The sequence below is a fragment of the Peromyscus leucopus genome, chromosome 10 (genome assembly GCF_004664715.2).
Source record: "Peromyscus leucopus breed LL Stock chromosome 10, UCI_PerLeu_2.1, whole genome shotgun sequence".
In the NCBI taxonomy this organism is placed as follows: domain Eukaryota; kingdom Metazoa; phylum Chordata; class Mammalia; order Rodentia; family Cricetidae; genus Peromyscus; species Peromyscus leucopus.
In genome coordinates, this window is record NC_051071.1 from 76,251,493 (window position 1) to 76,273,543 (window position 22,051).

Here is a 22,051-nt window from a genome sequence, read left to right on the forward strand (position 1 = left end):
CAATTATAGCAGTGGACCACCTACCAAGTCTGGCTGAAACTCTTTGTTTCTGTAGGATTATTTAAAATTTTAACTATATTTCTCAGACCTTGAATCTTCTGAGATACTACTAAAACTTTCTCAGAGACCTACAAGCTAGGGCGTGAATTCTCCATCCTATGATGAAGCAAATATTTGACTATTTAATAAACACTAGGAAAGATATTGCCATTAGTTCCCTAAGAAACAGTAGTTTGCATTTTTCAGTTACATAAAACATTTTAAATTCTCAACTTAAAGTTTTTAAAATTAATAAAAGTTTTTATAACACTAAAATAACATTTCCAAATATCTACAGCACAATATTCTTAATAACATGTCTACTTGTCTACATGTCTTAATAACATGTCTAACTTGCCTCGAATTGATCTCGGCTCCTGCATTTAGCAGTATTTTGATGATGTTCACATAGCCACCAGAAGCAGCCAGGCTTAGAGGTGTGTAATCAGAAACATTCCTGTGTTCTTTATTTGCACCCCGAGCTAACAACAACTCCACCACCTGGTAGGAAAAAAAAAAAGGTAAGAAATATGCTTTCTAAAGTCAAGACAATTTCAAAGGTATATTTGTCATTTTTTCTCTGGTATGTAACAAAATGAGATTCTTTCATCTTTACAGCCTTAGACAATAAGGTTTTTTTTAAGTCAACAGAGAGCTCTCAAGCTGAAAAAAAAAAAAAAAGCTTAGAAATCTAATGAATGTTCACAGAAGATTCAGACCTCAGATGTTGTGGCAGGCTATTCAGAAATGAATATTTTTTTTTTTTATCACTTTTACCATATAGTTACAAGGAAAGCATTAGATAAGATTTATTTTATATGTACATATGAATGCATTAAAATTTTATATTTTATTTTCATTAAAAATTTTCCACCCATTTTACACACCAATCAAAGATCTCCCTCTTCCCTCCTCCCATCCTACCCCCCATTCCTCCCCACAAGAAGGCAAGGCCTCCCATGGGGAGGCACATCCAGTAGAGGCAAGTACAAGGCCCTCTCCCTGCCTCAAGGCTGCTGGAGGTGTCCCATCATAGGCAGTGGGCTCAAAAAAGCCTGCTCATGCACCAGGGAGAGATTCTGATTCTACTGCCAGGGGCCCCCCAAGCAGATCAGGCTACACAACTGTCTGATCATGAATGCATTAAAATTTTAAAATCTTCAATCACCCCCACTCCCAGACAGGGTCTCAAATATGTAAATAAGGCTGGTGGCAAACTCCAAGATCTGACTACCTCCCCTCCCAAGGCACTAGGATTAATGGTGTGTGTCACAACATCTGGCAATCAGTATTTTTTTTGCTATTAAACTAACAGAAGAGTTGAAATGTTTTTCCATGTTTTAACTACCTTAACAACCTTAATAATATTTTGTGCCTGTGGGCACAGCATTAAATCTTACCCGGTAAAAGAATCTTGGGTGCATAATTTTTTAAGACACTATCAGACTGATCCAAAGAACAGCTGTACTAGTTATACCTCACCAACAGTGCAGGAGTTCTGGCTGATTCTACTTCTCAAGACCATTTCTCTGAGAGCTAAATTACTTCGCATTAAGTGCTTTTTGGCCACTCAGAGATAAACCAGTTAAAACTCCTTATTTGTTTAGATAAAGCTATAGGTTACTTTCATTAAAGCTAGCCATACTAAGTGGCTTTACTTTTTAATTTATTATAAATCTGTATGCATGCAGGCCCATATGGAATGCGGTGGGAAGGTAGAGGACAACGTTCACAAGTTAGCTATCACCATCCACCTCACCAAGGCAGGTCTCTTGTGTACTTTGACACAAGGAGCCACCTACCTTACTTGTTTTTTTCCCCTCTTCTTACATTTATTAATTAGCCATGTGTATAGAAAATCAAAGTCAGACTGTCAGGCTAGGTGGCACAATTATCTCTACATGCTGGACCATCTGTTGGCCTATTTTGTATTGTTTTGTTGAATGGCAGTGTCTTACTATACAGTCATGACTGACCTTGATAGAGGACAAGCTTGCAACAATCCTTCTGCCTTTGACTCCCAAGTACGGGGGCATTGGCACAAGCCAGTAACAGGAATGAGCTAGCATATCTGTTTTAAATGGCTTGAGTGTTTTTATAGCATCTGTCACATAATAAAGTCAAAATAAATGCTTACAAATTTCATTTTTTTCTAAATTTTATTATGTAATTTTATGTTGAATTGATTTTCCCAATCATACCAATTATTTCTCTATACCTGTTTTAATGACACCAAATGAAAGCAATGTGTTTATAGGTAAAGTTTTGTAGCAGAAAGGAAAATCTTAAGTTGTCACGGCTTGGTTAGTTTCTTGTGGGGTCAAGGATGATGAAACCCTTAAAATATGCTGGACAATCATATTTACTAATGACTATTATCTCCAGCCCACCTATTTTATTTTAGTTATGAATAACTCACAAAAGTGGGGCTTAGTGTTTTTAAATAAGGATGTTACTGTATTTCTTTGATTTAAAACTAAAATATTTGATATGAGCTCAGGACCTCTGGGAGAGCAGCCAGTGCTCTTTCTTGAGCCATCTCCCCAGCCCCGTGACTAAAAATTTAAAATTGTATTTTGCCTCAAAAATTTCTCTCATCAAGTTTTAATCTGGAATCAGTAGGAACCTAATGTGGTGATTTTAATAGAATGGTCCCCAACAGGCTCATATATTTGAATGCTTGGCCATGATGGAGTGGTGTTATTTGAGAGGAGTTAGAAGGTGTGGCCTTGTTGGATAAAGTGTGTCGCTGGGGGTGGGCTTTGAGGTTTCAGAAGCCCAGAATCTCTTTCTTCTTGCTGCCTCTCCAGCACTAGGTCTGCCTGCATGCCATTATGCTCCTGCTGTGACCATAATGAACTAAATTTCTGAAACTGTAAGCAAGCCTACAATTAAATGCTTTTTTTTTTTATAAGAGCTGCTGTGGTCATGATGTCTCTTCACAGCAATAGAACAGTGATTAAGAAAGAAGTTTTTTTTTTTTTTTTTTTTTTTTTCTTGTTGAGGGCACTGTCTCCCTGGCTGGACTGGAGCTCTCTATGAAGAACAAGTTGGTCTCCAACTAAGAGAGAGATCCGTCTGCCTCCGCCTACAGAATGCAGAGATTAAAAGCATGGGCTAACACACCCTGCTAATTTTTTAAGACCCTCTCCACCTCCACTGTGAATTACAAATGAAACCCAGAAGGAAGAAGCAATACACCAGAACAGGGGCTGTGCTATCATCACAAGCATGAACCTTTGTATATACTCTATCAGCAAGGGGAAAAAGCCATAGAAGTAGCCTAAATAAAAAGCTACCAAAAAAACACTCCATGTGTGTATCATGCTTTATTTTTAATCTATAATACAAAAGAGTATACTACCTTTTATGTATTTGTGCCATTTTTTACTACATTTCTCACTCTTGGATAGGAATTCTAAACATTTCTTTTACTAGTTTGCTTTGAAAAACCTAGCGAGCTTATCTGATTAGTTAGAAGGAAGGGATAGGGGAAAAAGATGAATTTTTAAGACTGTTTTGATTTTTATTGTGTGTTATATGGGACCAAATACCACAGTGAACATGTGGGGATCAAAGGACTACTTTATAAAGTCCTTTCCCTCATTCCATGTGGAGCTCCTGAGTTGTTAGGCTTGTTCAACAAGCCCTTTCCCAGCTGAACAGGAAACTAACATAGATGACAGAGTGACTTCTAAAACTAGTCTAACTAGCTAACCATTAAATGCTATCAGACACAAAACTGATTGCACGGTTCGATTTTCTTGTGCCTATATGATCAACTCCTATCCTCTGGTCTGTTTGAAGAAGAGGAAGGATGAGTAGACATAAGCACTGCACATCTCATCTGGAATGGCTTCATCTTTCTCTTAACACAAATGTAATACACAGGATTCTTACGGCAGGAACTATTTTCAGATGAACAGGACTGTATACATTATATGACTTTTGTTGGAATATTATACTAACCCTATTCTTGCTAATATGTAGTAATGTGAGTTACTTTGATAAGTCTAATGGGCAAAATGTTCATATATGGAAAACAAATACATGAGTACATATTTGCTAAACAGAAAGAGAAATTACACTAAGAGGAAATGTTACCTCCTGTCTGCCCCCTGAACATGCCAAGGACAGTGGTGTATCCTTGGTTCTTTCTGATTGGGCTTCAATGTCTGCACCATTATCCAGCAATATTTCTACAACCCCAACATGACCAGCTGTAGCAGCCAAGATGAGTGGAGTAAAACCTAGGGGGAAAAAAATCTGCTTACAACATGCTAAGCAAAGAAACAGTAACAATTGCTTTCCAATATACCAAACACCAATATGTGGCTATAAACTAATTATTTCTAGAGTCATACTTCCCACAAACCTTGCATGAAGTAAAACCAACAAAAATAAGGGCTACCTTTCTTGTCTCGGTGTTCAATACTAGCTCCTCTTTCCAGTAGTGTTTGTACCAGTTCCTCGTGGCCACCAGCACAGGCAAGCGTTAGTGCAGTATCATGATTACTCTCGGTCTGTGAAGAGAAGGAAAGAGAAGCCGTTAGGTTTAATTAGTTTATTTAAATAACTTTCCAGTGTTAATGTCAAAAACACAGATACATATGTGCTCCTCTATTACATCAAGACACCAAGCTATGTGGCCCAAGCTTAGCTAGAATGCACCATCTTCCTGCCTCAGGCCTCCTTCCTGAGTGCATGCCACCAGGCTTATAAGAAGCATTTGTATGGTATATGGTTTACTGCCGACCCTTACACCAATAAGAAGCCAATTCATAGTTTGTTTTTTCCTTTGTCTTTTTTTGGTGGTGGTAGTTCTGAAACTTCCTAGCTTAGGACTGCCTTAGCTGAGGATGACCTTGAACTGTTTGTTCCTCATTGCCACACCACTAGAGCACTGAAAACACAAGCCTATTCCATATGCCTAGCTTCAGTGACCTTTCTAGGCTAGAGTTACACATAACACTCAAACTTTATAAGCAATTATTAATGGCACCAAAGGATAAAAGAATGGGCTTCTATCATATGCTAATTTCAAGCATAAAATTGATAAAAGATAGTGTGAATTCAATTTTGCTGCCATATATTAACAGAGTAACAGATTAGATTTATGTTTCTATTTCAAATAACTTTGTTTACATTTTTGAGATAGAATCTCACTGTACCTCAGGCTGGCCTTGAACTTGTATTGTTCCTTCAACCTCTACCTCTATTGCTTTTTTTTTTTTTTGAGAGACAAGATCTTTTTCTCCCTCTCTCTCTTAAAGATTTATTTATTATTATGTATATAGTGTTCTGCCTGCCTACACTCCAGAAGAGGGCACCAGATCTCATTGCAGATGGTTGTGAGCCACCATGTGTTTGCTGGGAATTGAACTCAGGACCTCTGGAAGAATAAAGCAGTGCTCTTAACCTCTGAGCCATCTCCCCAGCCCCCTCTATTGCTATTATAAGCATGTGTCACCATGCCTGACCTAATACATTCACGCTCTCATTCTCTCTCTCTCTCTCTCTCTCTCTCTCTCTCTCTCTCTCTCTCTCTGAAAATGTGTGTTAACAGGCAGTACAGAACAGTGATTCCTAAGGACAAAAACATAGGAATGCAAATGTAGGAATAGCAGGTGCCCAGCCTAGCTGAGGACAGAGTTTAAAGAGGAAGGACTACAGAGCATTCTGGAGATGAGCAGAGAATCCCTCTGGTGTCTTCAGCTGATGTTCACCAGCCCATGTACATGAGGAAATTATCAGAGGGCAAAAAACAGACCAGGTACAACACCAAGAGCAGGAACACGGGGCCAGGGATACAAGTCCTACCAGCTAGAGCAAAAAAAAAAAAACGTTTACAACATGCAGAAAATCAATAGAATCTTCTGTATACAGACCAAATTAGTTGTGCTGGACCCATAAAAATCACACTGAAATTTTTTTATTTAGCCTTAAAATTTAAAAATTGTGTGCTGAGCATAGTTTTGAAAACCCTTAATCCCAGCACTCAGGAGGCAGAGGCAGGAGGATCTCTGAGTTTTTGGCCAGCCTGGTCTACAAAGCCAGTTCCAGGGCAGCCAGGGCTACTACACAGAGAAACCCAGCCTCAAACCAAAAAACAACCTGAAAACAAATAATAAACCATTGTTTTCAGTAACTTGGCTGTGTTTAAAAATAAAGGCCCCAAATTCTTTAAGGACTAAAACATCGGATACACTATGTTTTGAAAACTACTCAAGATTGTAATTGTGATATGATGCTGCAGAGCTGAACTTCTCGAGTAATATATGACTAGCATGGCTAGTGGGGTGCTTCTTTTGGAGAGGGGGTCCCACTATAAAGCTCAGGAGGGTGGGTCTCTCACTCCTTCAGATAGTTACGGGTACTGGGAATGCATGAGAACATGGCCCTGCCTGGCTTTTGAGACAGACTCCCACTACACAGCTCTGGCTGACCTGAAGCACTTTATGTAGTCCAGGTTGACTTTACACTCAGAAATCTGCCTGCTTCCATTTTAAAATTATTTTTAAGTTAATAAATAGATAGTCTGAGAAAATGAACATGTGAATGTGTTTTTCAACTATGTAGCAAAATTTAAATATAAATAAAAGTATTTCCAATATAAACTCATATTAAAATTGAGAAGTACTGTACCAAACAAGCTGACAGAACTCTGTGGGAAAAGCCACTGTAAAAAGGGACTTTGAATACTAAAACCATTCTTAGTTAAAGCAAAATGATGGGATCACTATTAACTACAAACTCAACATATACACCAATTTTCAAGACGTAACCTATGACATAAAATTTCGGGGAAAAAAAAACAGCTTTATGACTCATTCCTTTTTATAGTGGGGTTCCTTGCTTTCTTTTTTCTTTGATTTTGAGCCTGGGTCTCTGCAATCCTGTCTTGGAGCTCTCTATGTACACCAAGCTGGCCTTGAATTAATAGAGATCCACCTGCTTCTGCCCCTGCCTCTGCAGGTATTAGGGTGAGTTTCCTTCTTTGGGGTAGGGAGAGGTCTCACTCTGAAGCCTTGACTACCCTAGAACTTCCTATGTAGACCATAGAGGTCCACCTGCCTCCTGAGTACTGAGATTAAAGGAGTGTGACATCATACTCTGCTCTTTTTACTTTTTAATGTGGTAACTAAAACTGTTCTAAAACATGCCTCTATTTTTCCTTTGTGGTTTGTTTTGAAATCTGTCTCACTATGTAGCTGCAGCTGGCCTGGAAACTCAATCCCACCTGAACTTACTGAGAGTACAAGTATCGGGCAAACTCTATTGTTCTCTTTGATAATATGTTTATATCTCTATTACAATCCACACCATTTTCTTTGTCTTCAGAAGACTTAAAAAAAAAAAAAACCAAAAACCAAAAATCTTTCTTTTTTGAGATAGGCTCATACTATATAGATCAGGTGGGCCTTGAGAGGTCCACCTGCCTCTGCCTCTCAAGCACTGAGATGAAATATTTGGTGCACCATGGCCAGCCCACTAAACTTTTGAAAACCTAATGAACATGTACTATATTTTCATTCTCAACCTACCATTTAATATTTTGTCCAGAATACATTAACTGAATGTTGAATGAATGACAACAGCTGTAAACCTTCACATATTCAAAGACTATTAACAGGCTTAAATATTTATAGTGTTCTTATACAGTAATATTTACATAATACAAGTCATACCCTCCCAATAACTGTAAAAGCCAAACTCCATTACAAAAAACTAAAATCAAGACAAAAAGTGAAACTGATCAAGAGTCAAGAAATGAGAAAAAGCCTACTAGTCAGTGATGGAGAGGGAGCCGCACTAGCTGCTCTGCAGAAGAGCCACTGACTGCAGAGATCAGGGATGGCCACAAGGGAGAGATGCACCAACTACAACAATGGAGAAGGACATGAAACTTCAATGAGTGACAGTTCTGTGCTTCAACATATGATCTTCATTTCAAGTTTTATATTTTGAAAAAGGAATGAAAAGAAACCTTGTCTGATTTTAGAAAAAGGCAACCAATGCTCAGAGAAACAATTTTCTGATGGGCACACTGAACTGGTAACTACTAGAGATGGGCTTTCAAAGACCAAGAAGGACATTTCAGACAGCAAACTCCTCCAACTGCATCCCAAAGCCTATCTAACATAGTCTGCGTGAGGCTGTTAAACACCCACGTCCTGTGTCCTCTCTGTTAACTGTATGTAGTCCACCAATAGATTTTGGTTTAAAAGTTTTAAAAATTCTTTGAGACTAAAGGGTAAATTATAATATTCATGTCTAACTGAAAGACACAAAAATATACAAAATTTGAAAAAGACAACAATGAAAAAATTTCAAGTGATCAATAATATATAGTGTCCCTCATTTCAAAGCATAAATTAAGCTAATATTAATTTTAAGCATCATTTTTCCCAAGTGCTCTATTCCAGAATCTCAGGTTTACAAAGTAAATATGGGTCTTTCTACAGGATCTAGTTAAATACTGTACAGAGTCGATTTGAAATTAAGTTCAAACTATTTTTAAAAAGCTTATTAAACTATACATTTTGAGAAGTGAAAAAAAATTTAAAGCTGAGCAAAGAGAGCTGTTAAATTCTTTAAGGAACTAAAGTTAGTTACAAAAACGAGAAGGTCCACTCCATTTTCATATTGTGAAGAACAAAAACAAAACTTTTTTTTGTTATTTATTTTTATTTTTAGGTTTTCCGAGACAGGTTTTCTCTGTGTAGCTTTGCACCTGTCCTGGAACTCACAGGTAGGCTTTGCCTCCCGAGTGCTGGGATTAAAGTCGTGTGCCACCACCGCCCAGCTTGAAACAAATATTTTTAAGATAACATGAGAACTTAAAGTTCAGAAAGATTGCTTCTATTCCCCAAACAGTAACATAATTCCAAATTGATAGTACCTGGCTTTACAACCCATAAGTAAAAATAACTGAAATAGTTTGATATATTAACAATGACTGACAGTGAACAGAAATAATTAAGTGTCAGAGAGGGAAAAGTACAGGAAGGATCCTTTAAGGACTTAACATCACACACTGGCCAAGCAGTTACTTTCTTCCTTATCAAGTACCCAAAGTAAAAGTCTCAAACATGGAAAGAAAAGGGGATTGGGAGGAACGGGTGTGTGTAAAAAAAAAAAAAAAAAAAAAAAAAAAAAAAAAAAAAAAAAAAAAAAAAAAAAAAAAAAAAAGCATGTATGTATGATTTATAAAACAGGGCAGGGTGGCGACACTCAGATTGAAGGTGAGTATGGGGTGAATCTGAGTTTGAGGCCAGCCTGTCTACACAGTGAGTCCCAGGACAGCCAAGGTTATACAGTGAGAAACCGTCTCAAAAACAATCAATCAAACAAATACCTTATGAATTATTTACAAGAATTAAGTGAGAGAAGAAATGTGCAGGTAACATTATGGCCATACATGTGATATAATGCAAAGGATCAAGAATATGTGAGAGTGCTGTACAAAATGAAACCTTTAATGAGCTAATTATTGCACAGGTTGAAAAACTCTTATAGGAAATACATTTGTTATTATTAAATTAATTATGTTTAAAACCAGGCAAGACTGAAATAGCTCAACATTTTTATATACCTACAAAAAAAATCTTTACAATTTCAAATATTTCATCTTTTTATACTGCCAGATTATGTGTAAGTTTAAGGAATAAACTAACATTTCAGGATATCAAATAAATGAAAATAATCAGTAAAACTAAACTTAGTAAGTTTTCTAAAAGTAGTTCATATGAAGCAGCAGTTGAATGCATATCACTTTTCTATGAGACAGTGTCATTATGAATGTAGGCTGCCCTCAGGACCTCTCTGTCTTGAGTGCTGAAGAGGCCACAAAAAGGTATGAATTCTCCTGGAATCTGAGTTAGAGGCAGTTTGTGAGGGCCATGTGGGTGCTGGAAACCAGCTTAAACTCTGAACCATCTCTCCAACTGCTATAAGCTACAATTTGAAAGGAAACAACTTTTTATTTTGAGGCAGGGTCTTGTTATACATGCCAGGCTAGTTAGCTTCCAACTCCCTGTCCTCCAGCCTCAGACTTCCAAATGCTGGGATTATAGGCACATGAACATACCCAGAACATAGAAGGCCTTAATGTATATTACACGTAATTTCTTCACTTCCTCAATTATTTACTATATCATTACAGTGAAACTTTTCTCTAGACTCTAAACCTGGTAAGAATGTAGAAAACATCTAACTAACATTTACATGATTGAAGGTCAAACACGGTCTCACATACTTCCCAATCTTGTTTGACTTTTTAGGAGTTGGGGAGGCAGTATTCAGGCAGTCTCACTCTGTAGTCCACTTAAGATAATTCTCCTATTTCAACCTTCTAAGTTTTAGGCTCACAGGGATGAACTGCTATGCCTAAATATAATTTACATTTAGCTATAATTTAAGTCTTGATGTATGAGAAGTTAAACTTAATAGCTCATGTAACCCAGGCTAATCTCAAATATGCTATGTACCAATGGATGACACTGAACTTTTAGTTTTCCTCACTCAACCTGTATGCTGGCATTAGAGGTACCAACAAACATATCAGGTTTTATATGGTGCTGAGGAATCATACCCAGGATTCCGTGTATGCTACATGCAAGCACTCTACCAACTGAGCCACATTCCCAGCCCACACCAACAATAATAATAATAATAACAATAATAAGGGATGGAAATAATGTATACTAACTTTTTATTCGTTTTTCTCACATTACTACTTCTAATTTAAGAAAAGCTCATAACAGTTTGAGAATAACAAAGCTAAGAGGCTTACACAAGTGTTAAAACACCATAAACAAAATAACTAGTCCTCTCCTATAGTTACTTAATGCTTATGAGAGTCAATCAAATTTCATAAAATCAAAAAAAAAATTAATTCAGGGGTACCCAAGTTTAATCTCCATCTTATTTACTGCTTCATGAAACCTTTTGCTCAGTTTATGCTAGGGATCAAATATACCCGCTTCACCTCTGAATAACATCAACAGAATCAGACTCTATCCCATTAGAAAGTGTTTAATCTCTCACAGGAGCTCGACACTCTATTTTACAGTTTTTTTGTTTTTTTTTTTTTTTTGTTTTTTTTTTTTTGGATTTTTGAGACTTTTCAGTATTTCATTTGTGTGTTCCAGCAAAGTCTGGTCATACAAACAAAAATATTCACGACATCAGAGTCCATGGGATTTTTATTCTAGTATCAAATATTTTTAGAAGAATGTGCCAAAAAAAAAAAAAAGAAAAAAAGAAAAGGATTCTTAAAAAAGTTTATTGAAGTATCTGCTTGACACAGAAGCAAATTCCTTAAATTAACTTCAATAATTAAGTCAAGAAGAAGTGTCATAATTATAATTTTGGCTGTTTTTTCCCACCAGATTAAAAAAATTTTCTGTATTTAGATAACCACTCAAACTTAACTCATGTTAGACAAAAATGCAACAGAAGTTTTAAAAAGCCTCAAAATAGGAACCAGATAATAAAATTTTTTATATTCATGTATTTTAGGCCTCCATGCTTTGCTTTGCCTACATTTATGTGCACCACATGCATGCCTGGTGCCCTTAGAGGCCAGAGGAGAACTGGATCATCTGGAACCAGAGTTAAGGATAGTTGTCAATGACCATGTGGGCGTAAGAACTGAACCCTTGTAAGAGCAACAGGTGTTCTTAACTGCTGAGCCATATTTCTAAGGAGCCATAGTGAAATCTTTATATGTAAACAAAAGTCTATTTTAATTTATGTAAATTCTCAGTTAACTTACAGGATTGTTGGTTAAACAGTAACATGAGTGAATTGCATCATCAGTAACTTAATTCAGTAAAATCACATTCAAACTTGGACACATAGTTTTAGACCCATTTTATATGAAAATGTTTTGAAAACATGAGTTAACTTTGTATAAGGACTCATTCTTGGTCCCCTAAAAATCAAAACATACTTCTTGTCAAATGCAATAGTCTCAAGATAAAATCTCAAAGGAAATAATGTACATCTAATGCCAAGTTTTACTGAATTCCACAATTTGATCAACAATAAATATAAATGAATGTGGGTTTCATAGTTTTAAAAGAGGCTATGCAGCATGACTGGTATCTTATTGAATTCAATAGTGCTGCACACTTGTAATTCTACCTACCCAGAAGACATGAGTCCAAGAAGCAAGCTAGGACAAGACTCATAGCTATCAAACACATAAAACAAACAACAATTACAGCTATGAGTCTGGCTCCTAGCCTTCGTCCTCCTTAGGCAATGTGACAAATAAACAAAATGATTAATCTCATTTCAGGACAGTAATGGCAGTGACTTGATCCAAGGATTAGGTAATTTCTTTAAAATATTCCCCAGCAATTTTTTTAGGGCTAGAAAGAGGGTTCAGTGATTAAGTGAACTTGCTGCTCTTGTAGAAAACCTTGGTTCAATTCCCAGCACCCAGATAGCAGCTCATAGCTATCTGTTCCAAGGAATTCAAATGCCCTCTTATGGCTTCCACAGAGACCAGGCACATTTGTGGTACGTGTACGTACACACACACACACACACACACACACAAAACCACGCAGTTCAAACACTCACACATAAAACAAACACATAAGCAAAAAAGCAAAACAAAATAAGCCTGGGCATGGTAGTACACACCTTTAATCTCAGCACTCAAGAGGCAGAGGCATGGGATCTCTGTAGTTTCAGTGCAGCTTGGTCTACAGAGTGAGACCCTGTCTAAGGATAAACAAACCCATTGGGGAATATTATTTTAAGGTGTGTTACTTTTGTTTATGTTTCATTTGTTTAACTCTGTGAAGCTGTGCCTGTCTAAAACACCCAATGGCCTAATAGCTGAACAGCCAATAGCAAGGCAGGAGAAAGGATACCTGGGGCCGTCAGGCAGAGAGAACAAAAGGAGAAATCTGGGAAGAGGAGATCTAGGAGGGAGAAAAGGAGGACATCAGGGGTCAGTCACCCAGCTACACAATCAGCATTGGAGTAAGAAAGTAAGGTTACAGAAGAAAGGGAAAAGGCCAGAGGCAAAAAACCAGACACAATACTTTTAAGTTAAGGAAATCTGGCAAACAAGCCAAGATAAGGTTGGGCATTTTTATAAGAATAAGCCTCTGTGTGTGAGATTTGGGAGCAAAAACACAAAAGAGCAAAAAACAAAAAAGCAAAAACAAAAACAACACAAACCCACATATAAAACAATATGAAAAATTTTAATAAAAAAGGAACGCTCATAGCTTGGAAGTACATGGTTTTAATGGTATATACAGTTTCTTGAAATTAAAATTTATAAAAATCTGGAAGTTTTAATAGAATATACTTCCCTTACCCCAGGCATTAATCAAAATACTACAAATATACCCTGCAAACATTTTCTTATTCTTACCTTTTACAATAGTCTCTCCTAACTTACACTTCTTAGCCTTTCCTTCCTTTCTTTTTAATTTCACTTCATTCATTATTATGTAGCATAGAAGGAACCCCTTGGTCCTCCTGCCTTTACTCTGCAAGGGCTGGGATTTTAGACTTTGTGACATCATGCCTGCCACCTTTTGGCCTTTTTCAAGATAAAACAAGCTAAATTTGCCAATCCCATCTTGCCCTGGGAATTCGTGCTCATCTTAAAATGTACGTGTGTTGTGTGGGAACACATGATATAGCACACATATAGGTCAGGGGACAGCTGGTAGGAGGTGGTGTTCTTCTTCCAGTGTGTGAGTTACAGGAATCAAACTGAGTAACCTTGCCGTCCTGCATCAACTAAATTTTCTTTATTTATTTAGTGAGACAAACTCACAGAAATTCACCTGCCTCTGCCTCCTGAGTGGGAATCAACTAATTTTTAATAGAGCTGCTTACTTAACAGATCTCAAGCTTTCTAAACCATAACAGTATCATTCTTCACTCATACACATATTCCTTCAGATAATCCCAAGAAATAAGTGTTTCTATCTCCTCCATGCAATCTGTTACCAGCTAAAATTGCATAAACTATGTATTTCCTCATACCATACATAATTTCATCATAATCTTTAAAAGCGATATAAAGGCAAGTATGGTATGTTGCTGGAAGTTTTCCTGTGTTCTACACAGCCCTGAGGTCCCACAGCCACTTATAAAATAATCACTCAGAAGCTTATAGTAATTACTGTATGGTTATGGCAGGCTTCTCGCTAGCTAGCTCTTTCATCTTAAATTAACCCATTTCTACTAATCTATGTATCACCATGTGTTCCATGGCTTTACCTGTGTCCCATTACATGTTGCTCCTTGGACGGCAGTTTGGCTTCTCTCCCATCCCACCTTTCTCTTTCCTGTATCTCTGCTTGGATTTCTTGCCTGCCTCTAAGCTGCCTTGCCATAGGCCAAAGTAGCTTACTTATTAGCCAACCAGAGCAACACATTCACAGTGTACAGAAAGATATCCCACAGCAATGGTGATTCATGCCTGTAACTCCAGCACTGAGGAGGCTTAAGCAGGAGGATTGCCGGGATTGAGGCCAGCCTAGGCTATAGGGAGACCCTATCTCAAGGGGAAAAGTTATAGAATGCAACTAAGAATATATAATGTATAGAAACATATAGTTCATGAAGTTTCAGTATCACCTTTTGGTGAGGCTAGGGACTCAACCCAGGACTTTTAAGTACTCCGTAAGTTCTCTACACTCCCAGCATTTTCTTTGATAAATAATTGATTACCTATTTAGGAAAATACACAGCAATCCTAATATTTGTTTTACTGACACAGGACGTCATGCTGCCTAGACTAACTTCACAGTGTCACACAGCTGAGGCCAACCTTATCGGAACTCATGATCCTCTTGACCCTACTTCCCAACGGCTAGGATCACCGTGGTGGTTTCATTTTAATCTTACATAAATTACTTCTATTATATTCTAGTACTTTCTAAACTAAATTTAATCCTTAGCTCAGCGTGGCCTGGCATTAACTATGAAGGCCCAGGCTGGCCTTAAACTCAAATAATTCTGTCATAGCCTTCTAAATGCTAGGATTGGGTGTGAGCCACCATGCCTGAACTGGTAATATTTTAAATTGGATTTTAATTTTTAACTGTATCTGTAGTCTTCGTAAGGTGTTAAGACGGTTACCATTTAAAGGTGGTGTAATTCCAGGGAAACCATCTCTCCTATTGTGGAGCTTACCTGTGCATCAATATCAATGGCAGGGTAGATAGGTAGCATGGCTGAAGGAGAGATGATAGGACTTGGAGTTGGAGTCTGAGGTTGGGAAATAGAAGCAGCGATACTGTGGGTAGGAGTGTTTGACATTGCAGATGCTCTTCCACTGACTGCTGTTGAACAAAATAACTGCACTTAATAAGGACGAAACATTGTTAAAAAAGAGTAAGAAATACTTCTTTAAAAATGTCTATAAGAGATTATTATAACATTAATAACTAATTTTCTGATGATTTTTGATTGGTGGACAGCCCCAAATTAGAACGTATATTGAATGATACACTTCCTATTCAATAATCCTCCTGAAAGACACATTCTTTTTTAAATGAAAGTAACCATAAAAATCTTAATTCAAAATAATCCTGAAAACAAAATATTTTGCGTACTAAAATTACACAGAAAAGGAATAAATGATAAAATAGTCAAGAATAAAAGAAAGAAAGGTGATTTTTTTTTTTAAACTTCCAAACTTCACACCTTGTATTGTAGAGTAAATAAAAGTTACTTCACCGTTGGAATGGAAGATCCCAGAAGTCCAACTATTTCAAACACCACATATTTACTAAGCACTACAGGGCAATGGTAACTTTGAAGGCCCTGGTGTTTCAAGTATGTTTTCAACTATGTATTTTCTCACATTAAAAATCATTCTGAGAGGAATAAAATATCCCACCTGGCAATCACACTGACTTAGGACAAAATTAAGATTAGGCTACAAATAAGTATATTTACACAATCATCCTCCCAATATGGATTCTTGTTTTTCTATGTAGGATTCCACTGTAATCTTATTTCACCCACATATATGATTTAAATAATGTCTAGTTAGATCTGTACTTAGGGTGGGAGAATAATGCTAAAGACAAAGGCAGAGAATAAACTGAAAATTAGCTTAAGGGACTTTGTTCTCTCAACAACTCAATTCTGTAGTTCATGTGTGAACATCTTCCTCTTCACCCACAGTAAGAATGCTGCTGCCCTGGTATTTAATCATGAATAGTAATCTCTGAAGAGAGTGCAGATGTGTATTCCCAAGTACTGTAAACTCCATCAGACACAAACAGAGAGTCACAACTGAGTCTCAAACCAGGCAAAAGAATTTATCTTGCCAAGAATAGTGAAATTGATCTTGTAACAGTTATAAACACGACTATCAATTAAGAAATCTACTTTACACAAAATCTTTAGGTCAGGCACAAACATACACTGTACATTATAGCAACACACATTCTATAGTTTTACATTTTTAGTCCACTTAAAAGTCAAAAGAAAAACAAAGAACAACAAAAAAAACCAACAACAACAACAAAACATCTGAATCATTAAGGAACCAGATCAAGAGGAAGGAGCATGTGCTACTACTAATGATCTAATGACTTTGATAGTCTTAGTGATTTCTTTATAGATAATGTTTTAATCTTGCAATCCTGATCTCCTGAGTCTACTTCAGACTGCTAAGATTACAGGCTCATGAGCACACACAGATTTAAGAATCAAATAATTTCATTGAAAGTTCCTATCCTATACATAAATTTCAAAATCACATATAATCTACAGCTCTTAAGATAGGTTCCATGTTGAAGATGACCTTGAATTTCTGCTACTGCTACCTCCGCCCTACTAAGTGTTGGGATTATAGGAGTGCACCACTGGTTTTATGGAGTCCTAGGGATCAAACCCAGGATGCTTCATGGATGCTATTCAAGCACTCTATCAACTAAGCTAGATATCCTTAGCCCTCACTGACTTTTATTCTATTAATTTAAATGGGTTGAAAGATAGGTAAATGTCTAAATTTCAATCCCCATTCCAACTAGAATAATATATTTTAAAGAACCTACTAAACCTAGTTTTCTTGTTGTGGGCTGTTTTAAATTGGTTGTTTTCATCTTCTCATCTAAAGTTGGTAAGAAAGAAGCCTCATTTCCTTCAAACTGTTTTATCAAGTAAGAGTAAGTTAACTATTCATCATTCAACCATTTACTATACAGATAAGAGGAAAAACCTTAAATTCTAAGAATTTTTCTTTTTCTTTAGATTTTAAAATTCAATTTAGAGAGGGAAAACTGCATGCTTGAAAGGTTTTAACAGCAGAAATGAAACAGTGTCATCAAGACAAAACAGGGGCACGTGTTAAGAGAGGTTAAACAAGTGCCTAGTTTTGATCTGGTGAGTATGAGGAATAAGGAGGGTTGAAGACTTGGCCAGCTCAGCACCCGAAGGAGAACGTCCTAGGAGAAACCTAACAAGTGAGAACTAAGAAATAGAGGGACAGTGCTTAGGGAAAGAAGGCCCAGTGAGGTTGTGTTACTCAAGAAGCCCAAATAAGGAATGGAAAGGATCCTTAGTCAGCTGAAAGGACAAGTATGATCAGAAGTTATTCAAACAAGGAGAATATAGAAAAAAGTTGTGTGCTTGTACGTGCACATATGTGCGCAGACATGTGAATATGATTGAGATACTAGGTAGGGATCATCTGCAGGTAGACAGTAAGATTATTTTTAATTCTGTTCTTTTTCTGCTGGGGTATGTCTCTTTACCCACATGAAGAGCATGATACAGATGCCTTTTTAGAAAATAGTAAATGGTCATAATCCCTAAAATCTTATGTTCATTGAAAAGAAAAAAGGAAAAAAAAAGCAAAGAAAAAATTTTATGAAGGAACAACCTTGAACACAGAAATTTTGGGAATAAATGAATTAATAAAAAAGCTATTTTACAAACATCTGATAATTCTCATCAGAATTAAAAAATTTTACAATCACCAAATTGTTGACAACTATGCTCAAGTACATCAGGTAAAGTCTCATAGTGCATCAAAACCAACTTTCCAACAGTCATTGGTATAGAACGTCCCAAATTTTCATTTCATTAACACTTAATTCTATAATCCTTCAGTAAACTGATACAATAGAGAATTATAATCTAAGTTAATGGCCATGAACATGGTATCAATTTTGGATTTATAACTACTGTGAGCTAATTGTCATACAATGTTAAAGTCTTTCAAGTTTATTAGGTAACATAACCAGTTAGTGATGATTAATAGGGACTTAGGTCTCAAAAATCTATACTTGTATTAAGATTGTTACAATTCTTATTATTAGTTACTACTAACAATTATCCCTGATATAGGTTTATATTACTCTTAAGACTAGCAGAGGTTTTCATACCACATATTGCTGAGAAGATTAAAAAAAAAGGACTGGGAAACTATACCAATTTTTGAAATGCAAAATCTACCTCATTACCTGTTTCGGTTTCTGTATTATCTCAACCTAAATAGCTAAACACTACAAAGTATATTTTCCTTTAAAAAAATGAACCTTATATTAATGTATGACTTCATCATAATAAATGTTTCTCAAATAGTTTCAAATTAGAAATAGTAAATTATCCAGGTAAAGACAAATAAAAAGTAGGAAGAAATCAAAAGAAAATTATCAAAATTCAACAACTATTTATTTCCTTTATTCTCCCCCTTCCCTTCCTTATCAAGTTTCCTTCCTGAAGAAGGAAAATTATTTTAGGTAGCAGAGCATTCTTTATGACCTATAGCCCTATGAAATCTCATTCTACTGTTACACAATTCACAAAATCAGTCCCAAATAAGCAGCATTAAAACTCTTAAGTTGCAATCCTCATTAGAATAGAAGACAAACTCTCTGGCTCCACATTTAAAACATGTTTTTTCCATACTGTCAGGGGAACATACCTTTCCATAATACAGTCAGAAACAGACTATACATTAGCATTCACAGGGGATAAAAACACTGACATACAGTAGAATCGGACTCTACTCGGTTGGTACTTTATTAATGTTGTAAAGGTGTTTGTTTTGATTGTTGTTTGCTTGTTTTTAAATAGCCATCATCAAGTTTGGTACATTAATAAGTTAAGTATTTCTTTTTATCACAAATAGAGTTCCTAATATACCCTAATACTTTTGTACTTCAACTTTTATCAATTTTTCTTTTATTGGTGTGAATACAGAAGCAAAAATGCCAAAAATCCAACCCCAGTGTTCTGAACTTAAAAGTGAAAAGGATAACCAAAAGTAAAAACCCAAGACTCAATCCACTTACTGAAAAACCTGGATTCCCAGCCTATTGATCTACGACAGACAGATCTGGTCATGTCTTGTATAAACTAGTCTTTAATTTGACCTGTAGCCATTTGAGAACTTCTTAACACTAATATTTCTAAAGACATAATGGGTCAAGAGTCCAAAAATAGTTCTCAAGTTGAGTAATGGTTAAAAAAAAAATTCTGGCACACTCTTACTCGCCTTAAGCAAATCATATTTGATACCTGCTCATAACAATATAAACCCACCTGCCATGATGTCATCCAGCGTGTCATTGAGGGTCTGAGCAGGGCTGGCTACCATTAACCCTTGTTGTGTTTCAGTGAGAATTCCTTGCCCCAGCCCTGCCAACTGTGCTTGGCCCAGTACTGGCTGTCCAACTATCACTCCTTGAAGTTCTGTAAGATTTGCGATGGACCCTGGAGGCAAGGGACCCGTTGCCAGAGGCAAAGCTTGAGGCATCGCCAGAGGCTGGATTGGTGCAAAACCCATCTGAGCAGCAGTCTGCTGGGGTTCATCTTTAAGCAAAACAGGATCCACTTGTTGTAAGCGTGCATAGTCTCCCTCGGAAAGCTGCTCTCCAACCCCAACAGGAGTAAGAAGTCCCAGGTGTTGGCAAGACTGCTGCTGTTGCTGCTGAAGTTGAATTCTTTGAGCTTTAACTTCTAGATACTGTTTTTTCAGCTGCTGCTGAGTTTTCAGCTGTAACTCTCGCTCTACTTTCTGCAGTTCCTCCAGAATCTTTTGTTTCTTCTGAATTTGCTCCTCCCTTGTTTTGTTCAGCTCCTCGATCTTCTCCTTGGTAAGTTGGTCGGCATGAGCCAGCTCCAAGGACTGCAGCTGTGCATTTTTTTCTATGGCTTCTTTTATCCTCTGTTCCAGTTCTGTTAACTTTCCCTGAGCCTCTTCTACAATGCTCTCTGGAGACTGATTGGTGATGTAACCCTGTACATCCTGGCTGTTTGCTGGCAAATGGCTGTTGGACTTTTGTTTAGAAGCAGCTGTGTGAAAAAGAAACCCCCTCAGAAGTGCACATGAATGGCATCCTCATTACAGAGTTACTGTTGGGAGGTTTAGTGCCCACAGTTATGCACCAAGGTATCATATCCACGAAGGTGAAATGTACTTTTAAGTAGTTAAACGCAAGTCCACCTTCTCTATCATAAATACAAAATGTATGTGTTTTATGTGCATAGAGTCATCTCTGAAAGTAGAGTTTAGAATTTATCAATATCTAATTTAAAAATTAGACAACAGAGGGATGAAAGCTTGTGACACTTAAGTGGTGCAGTTTAAGTCAAATCTAAGGCTATGTGTAGGTATTTCATATGGTCAGAATGTAAATATTCATCATAAGAGCAGAAAAATTAAGCTAAATTATTAAGGTGTAGAGAAAATTTAGATGTCTATATTAAGATTTTCCACACTTCATAAATGTCTGTGCCTTTGATAAACACACACACATACACACAGAGAGTGCCCAAACCACTGAGATGCACCAAGAAATTAAAATCCAACTAAAATATATGTATTTGTTAGGACCTACCATCTTCAAGACTGACAAAGGAAAGAGATAGAACTCACATAGTCACACAGCTACACGGCCAATAGAGAATTGGGATTTAGTTTCCCTGAAAGAAAAGATGCTGGCCTACGCCACCCTCTGTATCTTCTGACAGCCAGGGAAACAGACTGCTCTGGCCAACGGGTTTAGCAACCAACTGAAAAGGATGCCAAGACAACAGGCTGGTGGTGGTGACCGGAAACAACTGCTGGGAATGCTTAGCATACTTGTTGCTAAAAGAATACAGGTAGCCAAAACCAAGATGCCAAAATCACAGTTTCTTTAAGTAAAACTTTTCAAAAGAAAAAGTGATTCAAACTGGTAGGTGTCATGTTTGGGGACATACTTAAGAACAGGCATGGTATGACATATACAAGTCAAAAAATGGACCTTGGAATTCTAAGAAAGTGTATCTTATGTATCTTTGAATTATTAGTTGAGGAAAAAGTGTCCTAGATATAAATCTATGTTAAACCAGTTCTTTAAATTGAATTTTAATATTTGATCCAACTTCTTAATCTTTATGCCTCGTGTCACTACAGACTTAGGAATGGTAAATAAAAATGATCAGAATTGTCATGCAATTGTATCCGGCTTAACATGAATAAAAATGACTACTCATTGGAGGAAATTGTGGATATCAGAATTCCATCAGAAAGAGAACCTGAGTCTCTTCTGAGTCTCTCAGTCCCTGTCTTCTCTCCCAGAAAGTTGTTTTTTCATTAGTTTAAAACAAACAACAAACAAACAAAAAAGCTTTAATGATACCAACTTAGTAAATTCATTGTTGGTGAAAAATAATTTTGAAGGGCTAGTTTTTGTATTCTAATTTGACCTGGACATGTAAGAAAGTCTTTAGAAGTATAACTGACCTTTGTTCCTAACGGGCAGAGTGGCAGCAACGTTGGCAGGGGGTTTGTCAGGCTCCTGGGGTGGGACAACCATGGGCAGTGCTTGAACTGGTACACGGGGGGCCTACGGAAGAGGGTGATAACAGTCATTTCTTCTTTAGTACACACGTCATCAGCTCTCGAATAACTTGCAGAGTTGCTATGTATACTTAATATGCCATTTCAGACAATGACATATTTATATCAAATTATTTTAAAAGTGGCTATGTATTCCAGTTATTCTGACCATAATTT

The 22,051-nt window shown here is 36.8% G+C and overlaps 1 protein-coding gene across 1 annotated transcript in view; it reads right to left on the bottom strand.

The window, feature by feature from the left end:
- Ankrd17 (ankyrin repeat domain 17) overlaps nucleotides 1-22,051 on the bottom strand; it is a 142,630-nt gene that overhangs the window by 36,477 nt on the left and 84,102 nt on the right. The window contains 6 exon segments of the mRNA XM_028881891.2: nucleotides 398-540; nucleotides 4,144-4,289; nucleotides 4,451-4,562; nucleotides 15,220-15,368; nucleotides 19,591-20,343; nucleotides 21,779-21,881. Of these exon segments, the coding sequence (XP_028737724.1) occupies nucleotides 398-540; nucleotides 4,144-4,289; nucleotides 4,451-4,562; nucleotides 15,220-15,368; nucleotides 19,591-20,343; nucleotides 21,779-21,881 (1,406 nt within the window).